Below are 15,943 nucleotides of genomic sequence, written 5' to 3'. Positions count from 1 at the left end.
GTTGCTTAACCAGTTTGGGGATTAGATTAGATGCTATCTAAGGCCCTTCCGATTCTAAAGTTCTGCGATTCTGATTTTTGACAGAGTATATATAACACTAGTACATATATACCGCAGCACCCATAGAATGTCAAATTGACTAGAAAATCGCACCATAAATAATAAGATGGTGGAAATAAAAAATTACACATTCAGTTTGAACAGTGTGTTTAGAGGTGATAAAATTACATGCAGAAAATGTGTATGTTAATGTAAATGTTAGTATAAATTTCTTACATTAGTCAAAAATACATCCACAGTTTTAACCTACAGTACAGTGTTTATAGCATTGGCCATTAGATGTCAAACTGAGTTACATAGATGTGGTGATTGGCCAAAAAGAACCCTTTAAATGAGGGAGTATTCAAAAACAAAACAAAATGAAACAAAAAAGATGAGGTCATGTCAGAAGGACTCAGGAATCAACCTGGAGAAGCTCCCAATGGCCAAAATGAAATAATGAGAGCAACAAAATAAATTGGATGATATCGTAGGTATTGGATGTACAGTATTGGGTTATAACCCAGGAATTTAAAAAAAATCTATAAATCCATACCAGTTTATTTTTATTTATTTATTCTCGACAGATAAAAATTATATAAGAACCATTTAGTGAGTGTTGTTACTATTAGTGATTTTGGTAAAAATCTGATACTGTGTAAAACTATGCTGTCTTGTATGGTAGCCCCTATCCACGTGTAGCTATTTAAAGTTAAACTTATTAAAATTAAATAAAATAAAAAATTCAGGTCCTCGATAGCACTGATCACAGTTCAAGTGCTCAACAATCACATGTAGCCAGAGGTTGCTATGTTGGACAGCACAAACAGAACATTTCCATCAGCACGGAAAGTTCTGTTGAACAGTGCTAGTATAGAGACTTACAAAAAGGGCTGGATAGGTGCTAAGCAAGAGGGGTTATTTCTCATATAAGATCCTTCAGTTCATTCAGTTGTAGGAAAGCCACACAGATCTCACAGCTTATTCTGGCTGATTCTCTGAACAGCCTTCTGACTAAAGTCACCAGCATCCAACCCCCAACAAATCTGTACTTTCTGTCTCTAAACAAATTGGTGAAGAAAGAGCAGAAAGGGTAGGTCTAACTATGGGATTCCACATTCAGAGCTTTGTGAAAGGAGATTGAAAGTAACCAAACTGATGTCTTATCTTTTATTTTATTAGGCCTCCAGACAGTTCCAGTCAATTCTGCAAGAAAGACAATTACTCCCTGCTTGGGAAGAAAGAGAAAACATTCTTAAACTGTTGAGCAAGCACCAAGTGCTTGTTATAAGTGGTATGACTGGGTAAGAGTGTGATTTATTTCTAATGCCGCTTTCATCTATAGATATGGTGTGTGCCCTGGTTACCACCACCACTTCTACTTTAAAAAAAAAAACAGGGGCCTCCCTGGTGGCGCAGTGGTTGAGAGTCCGCGTGCCGATGCAGGGGACACAGGTTCGTGCCCCGGTCTGGGAAGATCCCACATGCCGCGGAGCGGCTGGGCCCGTGAGCCATGGCCACTGAGCCTGCGCGTCCGGAGCCTGTGCTCCACAATGGGAGAGGCCACGACAGTGAGAGGCCCGCGTACCGCAAAAAAAAAAGAAAAAAAAAAAAAAAAAACGGTTGCTGGTGTTATTTGTGCTTTTTCCTGTCAAACATTAAATAATATTTCACAGAGGCAAATAATGTGGCAACTGTAGCTAATAGAGCCAAATTACAAAAAAACAAACAAAACTCAGAAATTTAGGGATTTTTAAAATTTATTTATTTATTTTATATTTATTTTTGGCTGTGTTGGGTCTTCGTTTCTGTGCGAGGGCTTTCTCCAGCTGCGGCGAGCGGGGGCCACTCTTCATCGCGGTGCACGGGCCTCACACTGTCGCGGCCTCTCCCGTTGCGGAGCACAGGCTCCAGACGCACAGGCTCAGTAGTTGTGGCTCACAGGCCTAGCCACTCCGCGGCATGTGGGATCTTCCCGGACCGGGGCACGAACCCGTGTCCCCTGCATTGGCAGGCAGATTCTTAACCACTGCGCCACCAGGGAAGCCCAGAAATTTGGGAATTTATAGATATTGTATACCTCTGCCTTCAGACGATTTTAAGGCAAAAGGCCTAGCTGAAGGCTTTTAACAAGGCCCATTTTAAAATCTAAAGGACAGTTCCAGAACACTTAGCTTGAAACTTCAAAAATAAATTTTCTAAATTTATTCTGATTTCCTTAAAGCTTTTGTTTAAGAACAACTTAGGGTACATTATGTTTCCTGTTCCACACTCTCCATATGTTATCCAAACGTATTTGGCAGGGACAAGTTGCAGGCTTAATCTAGTTCTGTATTCAAGGGTCTTCAATTTAATAATTACATTTGTGCCCAGACTCACAGGTATAGTAATAACTTTGTATCTTCCAGTTTCTTATCTTTTTAACCTCAGTCAGTACTTTGGTATAGCCAAAGCAATACCACACCAATGGGAAAAATATAAAGTATTTTAATAACCATAAGATAATATTCCTGTTTCTTTAGGATTCATATGTAGAGTTCACATTCCTGGAGGCATTTATAGACCTTAACCTAATGTTTATTCAGTAGTCCCAGTTTTACAAATAATAGTAAACTATTATTTGATTGCCCTGTTAACCTAAGTGCAAATTCCTAGGAGTTGTCAGCTATAGGTAATAAGTCAGTAGGTAGGTTTAGAAGATAGATGAAGCTGAACAACTTTTATTCTAATAAGCTTCTTACTTTCCTCATTGGATATGATTGCTTCTTTAATTAACTAGAGCACTTGAAAACTCTTATTTTAGGACTTATTTGTTTTGACATACAGATGTGGGAAAACCACACAGATTCCACAGTTTATTCTGGATGATTCTCTGAACGGACCACCTGAGAAGGTGGCTAACATCATCTGTACCCAACCCCGACGAATCTCTGCGATCTCTGTTGCCGAACGCGTTGCTAAAGAAAGAGCAGAGAGAGTGGGTCTGACTGTGGGATACCAGATCCGGTTAGAAAGTGTCAAGGTTTGTATGCTTTTCTTATTTCCTGATGACAGAAATTTACAATTTTCAAGTATAAAGAGCCCTTGGGGTCTGGAGATTCTGGGCAAGTTGGAATATATACTTCAATAGGGCTGAAGTCCTTTTAGAAATACTTTGATTTAAACTCTTTTTGGGGTGTACTTAATTTCCTCTGTAAAGACCTTCTATTCTTTATTGGCAGAAGTGATCTAGTAGGTGCTGCTTTGTTCCTAAACTGGGACTTAATCCATTTAACCAAATATGGAATGAACAAATTCAGAATTGATTTCATCACTCACTGTTATTTTTATGTTTTATAATAATTTTTGAATGCTTTCTATGAGTCTTAAAATGTTGATGTAAAGTAGAAAAGCTTTTGTTGTTGCCAGCAAGAAACTATGCATTTAGTTCCTTGGTTTATATTAAAATAGAACTGCTGGTGTTTTCAGTATTCTTTATCCCTATCCATTAAAAATGGCTTTGCCAGGAAAGTGTTTCCTTTTTTCAGAAAGTTCATTAAAGCTTTCTATGCCCTTTTACATGTAAGTCCTCAGCCACCAGACTGTTATACTGCACCACAGGAGTGCTGCTAAGAAGGCTAGAGGGGGACACAGCCCTACAAGGAGTCACCCATATCATTGTTGATGAAGTCCATGAGAGGACAGAAGAAAGGTAAGGCAAAGATTTTCCGAATGAATACCCACACACGTCAAATGAAGACATGCTGAAAGAATTTCATCCTGCTTCCAGTTAAGTTCCTTAGAGCTAGTAACGGCAATTACCATAGGGAAGGCTTAAGTTAGAGAAGAGGAACTGCCTTCCTGGTCTCCAGGGTCTGTGACACGAAAAATGCTAGGAGAGCACATGTTCATCACTGGAAGAGTCATCCTATTAGATGGACATCGTCTCATAAGAGGCACCGTGCTGAGCTGGGTGCTGTACTTAGCAGGAATATCAGATGTAATGCATGCTGTAGCTGATGGATTGGTCAATATGTGCTTCCTTCTTTGTGCATTTGGTCAGTCATTCAGTCCTGACATTCATTCATATATTTATTGAACCTGCATTAAGTGCCAAGTGGCCTATTAATTGCTGGGGATACTGTAGTGAACAAACATATATGTTTCCCCTTTATCTCTTATGGTCTGGTAGGAAGAACAAATAATGAACAGGTAAATAAACAAATAAGTAAATAACTACAAATTGGAATAAGTACCATAAAGGAACAAACAGGATGCTGTGTTTGGGGGGAGAGAGCCATGAGATAATCAGAGATTATATCTCTGAAGAGATTACATTTAAATTAAAAACAGAAGTATGAAAAGGAGTCTCATGAGACATATGAGGGCAAGGTCAGCATTTGCAAGGACTCTGCAGTGGTAAAGGGCTTCGTGAGTCCAAAAACCGGAGGAAGGCCAGTGCAGCTGGTATGTAGTGAATGAGGGGAAAAGTGACAGCTAAAAAAAGCAGGAGACTATGCACCATTAATAATAAAGCATTTGGATTTTACTTTAATGGAATTAGAAGTCATTAAAGGGTCATGGTATAAAATCAAAATTCTCAATATTTTAAAATGAAGGGCCAGGTAAATAGATGGCACTGATCATAGTTTGTCGTGAAGATCATGCTCTAAAGTAGTAAAAAAGTAGCGGGAAAAAGAGAGATGATCCTGTGCAAATCATGAGGCTTTCCCAAAAAGGACTATATTATTATAAATATCTTGAGAAGAAGAAAGTCTAAGTAAAGTTGATGGGCTGACAGAGAAGCAGAAAATAGATCATAGCAAAACTAAAAAAAAAGAAACGTGAAAAGAGGTCCCAGCTATTGCTGATAAAAAGTTTTTAAAAAATGAACAGGGAAGACATGTAAACAGAAGACTATTTGTTAGAAGAAATAAATGCACTAATATAGTAGTAATTAAGAAATATAAAGAAATTTGAAACTAAGGAAAAAGATTTTTATATTAAAAAAATATATCAGGGAATTCCATGGTGGTCCAGTGGTTAATACTCAGTGCTTTCACTGCCAGGGCCCCGGACTTGATCCCTGGTCGGGGAACTTAGATCCTGCAAGCGGCGTGATGTGGCAAAAAAATTTTAAAAAGAAATATTTCCGATAACAAGACAATAATAAATTTTAAATAGCTATATAGAAAACACTGAAAGTCTTTGAGGGGCAAATAATCTTTAGGTAGAGACTCCAGAAAACAGTGGGGAAAAAAATAAATGGTAAATAATGTCACTTTGCACCTAAATGTTGAAATGAACATTTGAAATAATTTATTTTAACAGAATCACTGAACAACCTGGAAGAGGGAATCAAATAAAACATTCAGCCAAACTAATAATATTTAAATGATTGTATTGTAAAAGTAAATTTTTAATTTTAGGGGAAATTATATCCAATGTAATTTTGAACATAAAGAATAGCTTTGGGTTTCATAACATTTATACTTCCACAAACTCAGTGAAACTGGAAGATAGCACTGGATCTGTTTCCTGGCTGCAATGATGTTCTCAAAAAGAGATTTTTATAAAACCTAATGACCTATAGAATATCAACAGTTAAAAACAAAGTATTTTCACATCTGAATAAAGATAAATTACACACTGGAGAAGGGAGATTTGAGCATTTACAAATACCAGTCTTTGGGAATGGAGTATACAAATTATAAGAAAAAGTAGGGGAATATTTGCTAGCTCTGACTGAAAAAGGCAGAAAATAGGGGGTGGTGGTGTGATGAATTGGGAGATTGGGATTGACATATATACACTAATATGTATAAAATGGATAACTAATAAGAACCTGCTGTATAAAAAGATAAATAAAAATTAAAAAAAAGAAAAAGTAAAATCTAGGAACCAAGATCAGTTAAAAAATAAATAAGATAAAAGGTTGAATATAGAAAAATTATAGTTATATTTGTTTAAAATTTTTAATACATTTTCTGATCATAGAGATAATGACATTATTCTAACACATTTAGGCAATATTAAATGTCAAGAAGAATTTCTGTCCCTTATAGAATTGCTAATTACATGTTAACAATTTGTTCTGTTTTCTTCTGGGAGTATATTGGGAGTTAGCAGAGAGATGTATCTCCACAAACACTATTGGGATTATATAGTGTTGTGTGCTGCATTTGATCTAATATTTAATATGAGAGCATGAACTATCTTTGAAATTATTGCTAATAATTGCATGAGGAAATTCTAACGTGTGGATGTACCATAAATTACTTAACCATTTACCTATTGTTGTATTATTTTCCTTTTCCCTAAAAAAGAAACAGAATAGTCATAAATGTAATTAAATTAGCTCATTAAAGAAAACTAAGTAGTTCAAGAATATACTCATTAAAAATCAAACAATACAGATAAAGTGAAAGTCCCCTGTAACACTCCCAAACCATTCCCAGTCCCTGCCCCAGAGATAACTACGGTGATCAGATTGGTGATATGTCCTACTATACATTGACATATATGCTTGCTTTGTCAGAAATAGGTACTTTTATTTCCAGACCTTTTTTTTCTTATACAAATTATATATTCATTTAGTAACTCAACATTTATTGAGCACCTACTATATCCCAGGCAGTGCTCCAGATACTGAGTAGTATCTTGTAGAACAAAATAACCAAAATCCCCATCCTCATAGAGCTTATATTCTAGTGAGAGAGCCCAACAATAAACAAGATAAAGAAGTAAAATATAAAGTATGTTTGTTAAATGCTAAGAAGAGAAAGGGTAATATGAAATGCAAGGGAGGGGAACATTTGAAATTTTAAACATGGTGGCCAGGGAAGGCCTAGCTGAAAAGGTACATTTTGAGTAAAGACTCAAAGAAAGTGAGTGAGTGAGCTACCTCTTGAATGTCTGGGAGAAGCCCTTTCTAGGCACATTAATAACATGTGCAAGGGACCTGGGGTCCATGTCTCAAAGACAGCAAGGAGGACAGTGTGGCTGGAGCCAAGTGATGAAGGGGGAGCGCGACAGGAAATGAGTAGTGAGGTACAGATCATGTCACATAGGGCCTCGTTAGTGAGGACTTTGCTAAGAAGTCGTTGAAGGATTTTGAGCAGAAGAGTGGCACAATCAGATTTACATGGGCATGGAATTATTGGTCTACCATACTGAGAATAGATTTTAGGGGGGCAAGGGCTGAAACAGGGAGACCAGTTAGGACATTGCTCTTCTGCGGTACATATTGTTCTACAACTTGGGTTTTCTTCACTAACAATATCTCTTAGAGATGTTTTCATGTCTGTATCTAGAGCTCTACTTTATTCCTTTTATCTGCCTCATGTAATTCCTTAGAATGGATGATATTGTCATAATTGACCATTTCTTGGTTGATAGACATTTTGGTAGTTTCCACTGATCTACAAACAATGCTATAATGAAAATCATTGTATATACCTCTTTCTGTACATGTAGATATCAAGAAGTGGAATTATCAAATGCAATGATGAATGCTGTTGGTATTTTGATTGGCACTACACTGAATTTAGTTTATTTGGTGGGAAATTGATATCTTTACAACATTAAGTCTTCACATCTAGGAACATGACACATCTTTCTATGAGTTATAAATTTTTTTCACATAAGTCTTACACTTACTTGAAATATGTCAAAGGTTATTAATTTTGATGTATTAAATTTGTTTGATCCTCAGGTGTTTCTTTTATTTCCTCTAGTGACTTCTTATTGCTAGTTTTGAAAGACATTGTGTTGCAGAGACCAACTCTTCAAGTTATTCTGATGAGTGCAACTTTAAACGCTGAGCTCTTTTCAGAATATTTTAATTCCTGCCCAGTTATCACTATACCAGGTGATTAAAATCCATCATTAAATACGTATTGTCCTAATAAGCAAATATAATTATTTTAAAGTTCATTTGAGATATAAATGAATGAGTATTTATACCTGTTTCTAGAGAAGAATTGATTAGTTTATAACAAATAAAATCATAACCACATAATGAAATTATTAAAGAGGTAATGTTATATTCATTTGCTGGGAGATTTTAATTTATATGTGCTTTAAAAAAATGTCTAGGTTATTAGGATTTCTAGCATTCTGTTGTGTTTAACATCAAAATGTGAGTTTATAATGGTAATCTATCATAAAGGGAAAAGTTGTATCTGTGTATAGCATATTTGTTCATTGCTAGATTCTGCTAAACTTCTGGATATTGGTCCACTCTGGGAGCAAGTGAAATTGGATAGTCTGTGTCTTCTTTTGGTGCTTTCACAGTCTCATTTTAGGATTAATTTATCACTTTGGGCTTTGGTTTATCATTCTGCAGTTGATTGCTAAAGAACAATTTGGAAACACTGAGTGGTGAATAATTCGTTCTAGTTATAGAGGATATCGACAGTAGATTTAAAGATGAAATTATATGCTTGATCAAGAATACAATTGTTGACTGTTTAAAGGTCCCCTTCAGGGAAGAAGAGGGGGATAAAAAGGTTTAACAGATTTTTTTTTAAAAGAGGTTAAAAAAAGTCTTATTAGCAAATGATCATCTCTCCAACTGTGCACTTCTGTTTCATTTACTAACTGGAATCTACTCCTTCCATTTTTATCATGAAAAGCTTTTTCTGAATACTTGTAAGACCACAGAGTAAATAGTACCTTACTGTGCCAAGCTTCCTTTTAAGACAATTTTACATATACAAACAGTTTCAAGATAGTTGAACTGGGTATTCTGAGACTTTTCTGTTTTATTTTCTTGTTTTCCTAGGTCGTACATTTCCTGTTGATCAATTTTTTCTGGAAGATGCCATTGCTGTGACAAGGTAAGGAAGATATTAATTAAAGTTTGGTGAAAGTCCTTGAAAACAGAATTACTATTTTACCTCCGTGTGCCTGGATACTAAGAAATGGGTTAATTTTTCTTCTAATTTTTCAATTTGAGCATTTTGTTTTCCCCTTTCAGTGAATATTTATTATACAAATTATTTGAATTCAAAGGCAATATTATATATTAAGAGTACTGACTCAGGAATCCCTAATGTAGACTAAGGACCTTGGGTGGTAATGATGTATGGATGTCAGTTCATCGGTTTTAACAAATGTACCACTCGGGTTGGGGATATTGCTAATGGGGGAGGCTGTGTGTAGGGGAGGGAGCAGGGGGTGTATGGGGAATCTCTGTACCTTCTGCTCAGTATTGCTGTGAACCTAAAACTGCTTTAAAAAGTAAAGTCTGTTTAAAAAATGATGGGGAATTCCCTGGCGGTCCAGTGGTTAGGACTCGGCGATTTTACTGCGGTATCCTGGGTTCAATCCCTGGTCGGGGAACTAAGATCCCACAAGCCATGTGGCATGGCCAAAAAAAATAAAATAAAATAAAAATAAATAAATAATAAAAAATGATGGGCCAAATCTATGGAGAATTTAACATGGAAAAAAGAAGTACTAATTCTGCAGACAGACTACTAGTATTTAAATCCCTCTACTTACCAACTGTAACATTGGTGAGTAGCTTAATCTCTCTTTGACTTAGTTTCATCATACGTAAAGTGAGCATATTAATAGTAGCCTCTTCAAGAGTTATGAGGATTGGGCCTCCCTGGTGGCGCAGTGGTTGAGAGTCCGCCTGCCGATGCAGGGGATATGGGTTCGTGCCCCGGTCTGGGAGGATCCCATATGCCGCGGAGCGGCTGGGCCCGTGAGCCATGGCCGCTGGGCCTGCGCGTCCGGAGCCTGTGCTCCACAACGGGGGAGGCCACAACAGTGAAAGGCCCGCATACCGCAAAAAAAAAAAAAAAAAAAAAAAGAGTTATGAGGATTAATTAATACTTGGAGTTAATACTTGCAAAGGGCTTAGAACTGTGCCTGGCATATATCAAATGCTTTATATGTGTTAGCTATTATTATCATTATTATTCTGCCTTCAAGGAGTTTGCAGTACATATGAGTGTATAAGTTCTGTACCGGATAGAAGGTGGTAATGTCTATTGGATACCAACAGATTTCTCCCCTCTGAAAGCTCTGCTTCCTCTTCCTACTCTTTGACCTTGAAGATTCCCCAGTGTTTTATCCTTGCACTGTTTCTTCTCACTGTTAAGTTCTTGCTTGGCTCTCTAAGACTCATGTGATTGCAGCTGTCACCCCTGTGCTGAGAACTCCCAGATTGGTATCTTCATTCCTGACCTCTGAGCTCCAGAATGGAAACACCTTTGATGTCTGACACCAGAATTTTTTTCTTTCTCTCTGCTCCTTCCATTCCTAATAAGCCCCCTCCTAATTCTACGTTATTTAATGATACAGTATTCTCAAGCTAAAAACCCCAAAACAGTGGCTCTCAAACTTTAGTGTGCAGTAAGCATACTTGGGGAGCTTATTAAAATTGTTGTTTTGTGGGCCCAATCCCACTTCCATTGAATGTGAATCTCTGAGGAAATCATCTTTCAGCTAGTTTCCCTGTCTTTTTTCTCTCACTTTTCCAAATTCACTGCCTCCAGAATTATCTTAAAACAGAGCCAAAAGCATTCCAGTGTGTTCCCCACCAGCAGTAGGGCACGGCAGACAGAATCCTGGACTGGTGGGAGAATAGCACGTGAATGGGGCAGAAGCAGAGCACCATTCTGCTGGATGAGCAGGAAAGCAGGTGAACAGTGTCATTCCTCACCAACAGACCCGCAGCCACACCCACACATTTCTTTGTCTTCTTTCCTCAGGTATGTGTTGCAGGATGGGAGCCCATATGCGCGCTCCTTGAAACAGATGTCAAAGGAGAAGCTCAAGGCGAGGCGCAGCAGAACCGCATTTGAGGAGGTGGAGGAGGACCTGCGCCTCTCCCTGCACCTCCACGATCAGGATTCCACCAAAGATGCCGTGCCAGATCAACAGTTAGATTTTAAGCAGCTCCTGGCCCGCTATAAAGGTAATGGGCTTCCTGGGGGGAATATTACAATTATGCCAAAGATAACTAGTTTTTCTCACGTCCTGATCCAGAAGAAGAAAAATGTGGCTCTTGTTTCATAGTTACCTTGTCTTTAGTTCATCAGAACAACCTTAAACTTAGAAAAATAACAGTTCTAATACATATTAGATTAAAATTGTTATTATATTTACCAGTGGGTTTTTTCCTGATTATAAATGTGTTCATTATAGAAAAACTGGGAGGTAGTAAAATATAAATTATATTCTTGAGTGTTTTGTAACTTTGCATTTTGATATGATTTCAAATTCAGAATTAAAAATTTGCAAGACTACAGTGAACTCTCATATATCCTTTACCCTGATTCACCAATTATTAACATTTTGCTTCATTTGCTTTATTATTTGCTCTGGGTGCATTTTTTTTTTCCTGAATGTTTTGAACGTAAATTGCAGACATGATGTTCCTTAACCCCTAATATTTCAGTATGTATTTCCTCAGAACAAGGACATCCTCTTACATAACAATAGGATATGGGAATTCCCTGGCGGTCCAGGGGTTAGGACTCTGGCGCTTTCACTGCCGGGGCCCGGGTTCAATATCTGGTCGGGGAACTAAGACCCCACAAGCTGCACGGCATGGCCAAAAACAAAAACAAACAGTAGGACATGATCAAAATGAAAACATTTAACACTAATGCAGTACTACTATTTAATCCACAGTCCATATTCTAATTTTGTCAATTATTTCAATAATGTCCTTTATTGCTATTTTTTAAGTGGTACAGGATCCAACGCAAGATTACATATTGCATTCAGTCATCATGTGTCTTTAGTTTCTTTCTATCTGGAGAAATTTGCCAGCCTTTATTTTTCTTCTATGATTTACATTTTTAAGGAGTTTGGGCCAATTATTTTGTAGAATGTCCCTCTGTTTGGGTTTATCTAATGTTGCCCCATGATTAGTTTTAGGTTATGCATTTTTGGTTAGAAAACCACAGAAACAATGTTGAGTCCTTCTCAGTGCATCATATCAGGAGGCACATGATGTTGGTTCGTCCCATTATTAGCAGTATTAACTTTGATCACCTGGTTAAGGTGAGGCCTACGTTTCTCCTCTGTGTAGTTGCTATTTATTCCCTTTGTAGTTAATAAGTCAGTTGTGGAGAAAGATTTGAAACTATTTATCCTATAACATCCTCAAAATTTCACCCACTAGTTTTAGCATTATTCAGTAGGCCTCGAAAATGACATCTTTTTTTAGGGCCCACCCTGTGCTGAGCATTTTTATATATGTTGTTAGGTGCTCCCTCCTCCCATGCCGGATTCCACGCAGCTTTGTTCCTAGATAGTCTTCCATACGTTCAGCTGGGCTGAACCCATAGAAACCCTGGTTACTACTTTTGCTTTCTTCCTAAAGCCTAGACAGGTCTCAGCTGCCTTTCCTGCTCTCTTTTCCGTGGACTGCCACCCCAATTCCTCTTGGTCCTTCCAAAAAAATAAAAGTTGTTTACCTTTCAAGGAGTAAGAGCCTCCAACCCCTGTTACTGCTTCTATAGCAGAAAAGACAAGTGAGTTTTCCTTTTTCTCCTTCCACCAAAGATGCAGTCCTGCATGGGAAATGGTAATCATAAAGGAATTAGGGCATTAGCCATTTGTTCTGCTGTTTAGGAAGATATACGTGGCTCCCAAACATTTCACTTAATCTTCCCAACATCCTGAGAAGTAAGGTTAAGAGCATAGACATGTTATCTTACAGACCTGGATTCGACTCCCCAGGCTCTCATAAAACCAGTTATATGCAAGTTCCTCATCCTCTCTATTCCTCAGTTTCCTTATCTATAAAATGCCGTTATTTAGGAGATTAAATAAGACAATACTAATCCACAGCATAGTGCCCAGAGCTAGTAAGTGCAGATTTGTGATTCTCATGAAAATGTCTGACTCAGATGTTTGTGTTCTTTCTGTACATCATACCAGCCGACAATTCCCATTTCCTTATTCTATTAAATTAGTTAACAGGAAAATCTCTTTGGTTTCTCTTTTGAAATTCCAGAGTTTTCTTTAAGAATTATGACTGGATCTAAGCCACGGTCTTTCTAATGTCAAGCACAGAGATATCAAAGTTCAGAAAGCACCTCTGAGAACTCTTTTCTAAGGATTTGAGGTTGGGAAACCTGGCTCTACCACTAGCTTCTGTATGATGCTGGGCTGATTGATCACTAGCTTCTCCGGGTCTCCTCTTCCCTGTGAAACAAAGACTTTATCTAGTTGATCTCAGTGCTCTCTTTCAGAAAATTAAACAATGTTCCCTAGCTCGATTTTTAAAATTTTCTAGTTAAAAAATAATACTAATCAGTCTTTTAAGATATAAATGATTAGTAAAACCTGCCAAAGTATAAAAAAAAATTTTTTTAATGATTTTCGTTTCCCTTTTTTTCAGTTAGCTGATTCTTTCTCCTTTTTGAAAAGTCTGGCTATTTGGAATCTTGGCAAATAAAAATGATTCCTGCTCTGCCATCCACACCCAACCACACTTTTGCTTGTGTAGCTTATTTCTCCCTTTCTTTCATTTTTAGCAACATAGGGATCATTCTTCAGAACAACACTGTTTAGCAACTGCTTTTGCCTCTCTTCAAGCTTTTCAGCAAAGCGTAGAAAGCTTGCCTTCCTTCATACCAACTACAGTTATTTTGCTCCAGTTAGACTCTATTTCAGGTGATGGGTCATTAGAAAGAACTAAAAAGAAACGGCAGCCGTCTGCAGAGAATTAGTCTCCCCAGGCATATGCTGTTTGTTTTTAAAAGGACTGAGGCTTATAGTACAACACAAGGAAGTATATCTTTTACTAGGCTTCCAATGAATTAGAAGGAGATTGTAGACCCTTAACCTGAGGGTCGATGGGTATACTTCAGGGTTATTGGTGAAGCCATTAAAATCACATGTATTTTAAAGGGAAGATTCATAACTTTTATGATTTTCTCAAGGAACCTAAAAGTTAAAAGTCACTGTTGTAAAGTTGCTGCTGTAAAGTCACTGTTGTAAAGTAAAGCTGTGGCCTCTGTGCACTGATTTTCACAGTTACTGTTGCCTGGACTTTTGGCTGATCTAATTCACAAGTTGATTGACTCTGGAAGGGTTTTCTGCAATATTTTTGATATATTTATATATCAAATGTGTTTGATATATATATATATATATAGAATATACTTATATAATATATGAATATATATAATACATATATATCTGAAATATATATAAAATATATTTTATATGATAGATAAAAGGGGAAGGAAAGAGAAAAGTTAAAAGTTGCTTCTCTCGGCCTTTCCAGCAGGGGCAGGAGCCTGCTCTTTGGGTCATTGTTCAAGCAAAAAGTGCTTCTAGTGAGCCTGTATTTTCTGAGAGACTGAAGGAAAAAAGTTCATTTCAGCACATTAAATGTGAACATCTATGTTATTAAATCAAATCAAGACACCCACCTAGTTCCCAGGCATATTTTCTTCAATAAGGTGTAACTATCCTGATTTTTACCTTTCTTTCAGGGGTTAGCAAATCAGTCATCAAAACAATGTCCGTTATGGATTTTGAAAAGGTTAATCTTGAGTTAATCGAGGCCTTGTTAGAGTGGATTGTGGATGGAAAGCACTCCTACCCTCCAGGTAACTGCAGCCTGTCTTAAGTGTGAGATGGCAAAGGGCAGGGAGTCTACTTCCTGAGATGGTGGGGATTGTGGGGGCAGCCTCTCTTCCTGGAGCCCTCGCCCCGGTTCCTCACTTTTTCACCCCCAGTTGTGTGTACAGTTGCTTTTTAGGTTTTTCAGGAGGAAATTTTACCTTTTACCTTTTGAGGAAATTTTACCTTTTACCCACCGAGCAAAAAGATGTTAACAATACAAAGTCCAAAATGAAGAAGGCTGAAAAGAAGGCCTGGGTGTCCACATGTCAACACTCAGTCCCTGGCTAAATGGGAGTCTAATAATGAGTGTTTGAATCATGTGAAGACTCTATACCTGGAGGCCACAGGGCAATGGGGTTAAGAGAACAGGCTTTGGAAAGTCTGATAAAATTCCCTGCTACTCCGAGCTCTGTAACCTTGGATAATAAAGTCCTTATCTTTTCTATGCCTCAGGCTCCTTGTTTGTAAACTGAAGACAGTAATAAATCCTCTATGTTGAGGATTAAAAGAAACCATACACAAAGCGCTTAGCACAGTGCCTGACATATATTTGATGCCCGGTAGCTACTACCCTATAACAATATTATAGTTGTGCTAGTGTATTTATCGTTGTTATGATGATCTCTGTCACTCCTCCTCCTCCTCCTCCTGTTACAACACAGAGCAATCCCTGCTTTCCCCTTGCTCAGTGTCTTCCCAGTGACCTTTTACCTCATTTGTAGTCCGTTATCTCCAGAATGAATGTCCCAGATCTTCTCATAACCGAATCCTTCACATCATTCAGGTTTCCAACAAATGTCTTCTCTTCAGAGGAGTCTTCTCTGACCACCCTGTCTGTTGTCTCTCCCCTCACTCTATCACAATATCCATAAATGGTTTTCATTTTCAATGTAGCACTTAACACTATCCAAAATTATAGTTCTGCTTACTGATGGTCTCCTTCAGTAGAATGTAAGCTCTTTAAGAATAAGTATTTCTTGTGCACCACTGTATTCCTCAGACCCTAGAACAGAACCTGGAATCTTTAGGTATGGAGTAAATATTTGTTGCATGAATAGATGCAGCCATTGTTGAGTGATAATTAAGTGGAATCATAGATCAGAAAACTACATTATATGCTCATTACACAGTGCTTAATGACTGCCCTCTTCTGATTAGATCTTAATCATTATGTGGTATTTTCTAAGGAAACATGTGAGCCACATAAAATTATTGAAGTACCTTGTTTCTCATTCCTTGGCAAGTAGCCATTGTTGGCTAATGCATTATCACTGGATTGAATATCTTATTTCATCCCAAAGGAAAAGACTATTACTGA

The 15,943-nt window shown here is 37.6% G+C and overlaps 1 protein-coding gene across 9 annotated transcripts in view; it reads left to right on the top strand.

Moving 5' to 3' along the window:
* DHX57 (DExH-box helicase 57) overlaps positions 1–15,943 on the top strand; it is a 59,378-nt gene that overhangs the window by 21,719 nt on the left and 21,716 nt on the right. For all 9 annotated transcript variants that reach the window (XM_082641828.1, XM_082641827.1, XM_082641830.1 and 6 more), the window contains 7 exons: positions 1,222–1,343; positions 2,866–3,061; positions 3,606–3,730; positions 7,755–7,888; positions 8,804–8,858; positions 10,746–10,951; positions 14,493–14,609. In XM_082641828.1, the coding sequence (XP_082497954.1) occupies positions 1,222–1,343; positions 2,866–3,061; positions 3,606–3,730; positions 7,755–7,888; positions 8,804–8,858; positions 10,746–10,951; positions 14,493–14,609 (955 nt within the window). The remainder of the gene's footprint in view (positions 1–1,221; positions 1,344–2,865; positions 3,062–3,605; positions 3,731–7,754; positions 7,889–8,803; positions 8,859–10,745; positions 10,952–14,492; positions 14,610–15,943) is intronic.

This window comes from Mesoplodon mirus, assembly GCF_964341445.2.
Source record: "Mesoplodon mirus genome assembly, chromosome: 14".
NCBI classification, from domain to species: domain Eukaryota; kingdom Metazoa; phylum Chordata; class Mammalia; order Artiodactyla; family Ziphiidae; genus Mesoplodon; species Mesoplodon mirus.
The sequence above is the reverse complement of the archived record's forward strand: the minus strand, read 5'-3'. Positions and strand labels throughout refer to the sequence as shown.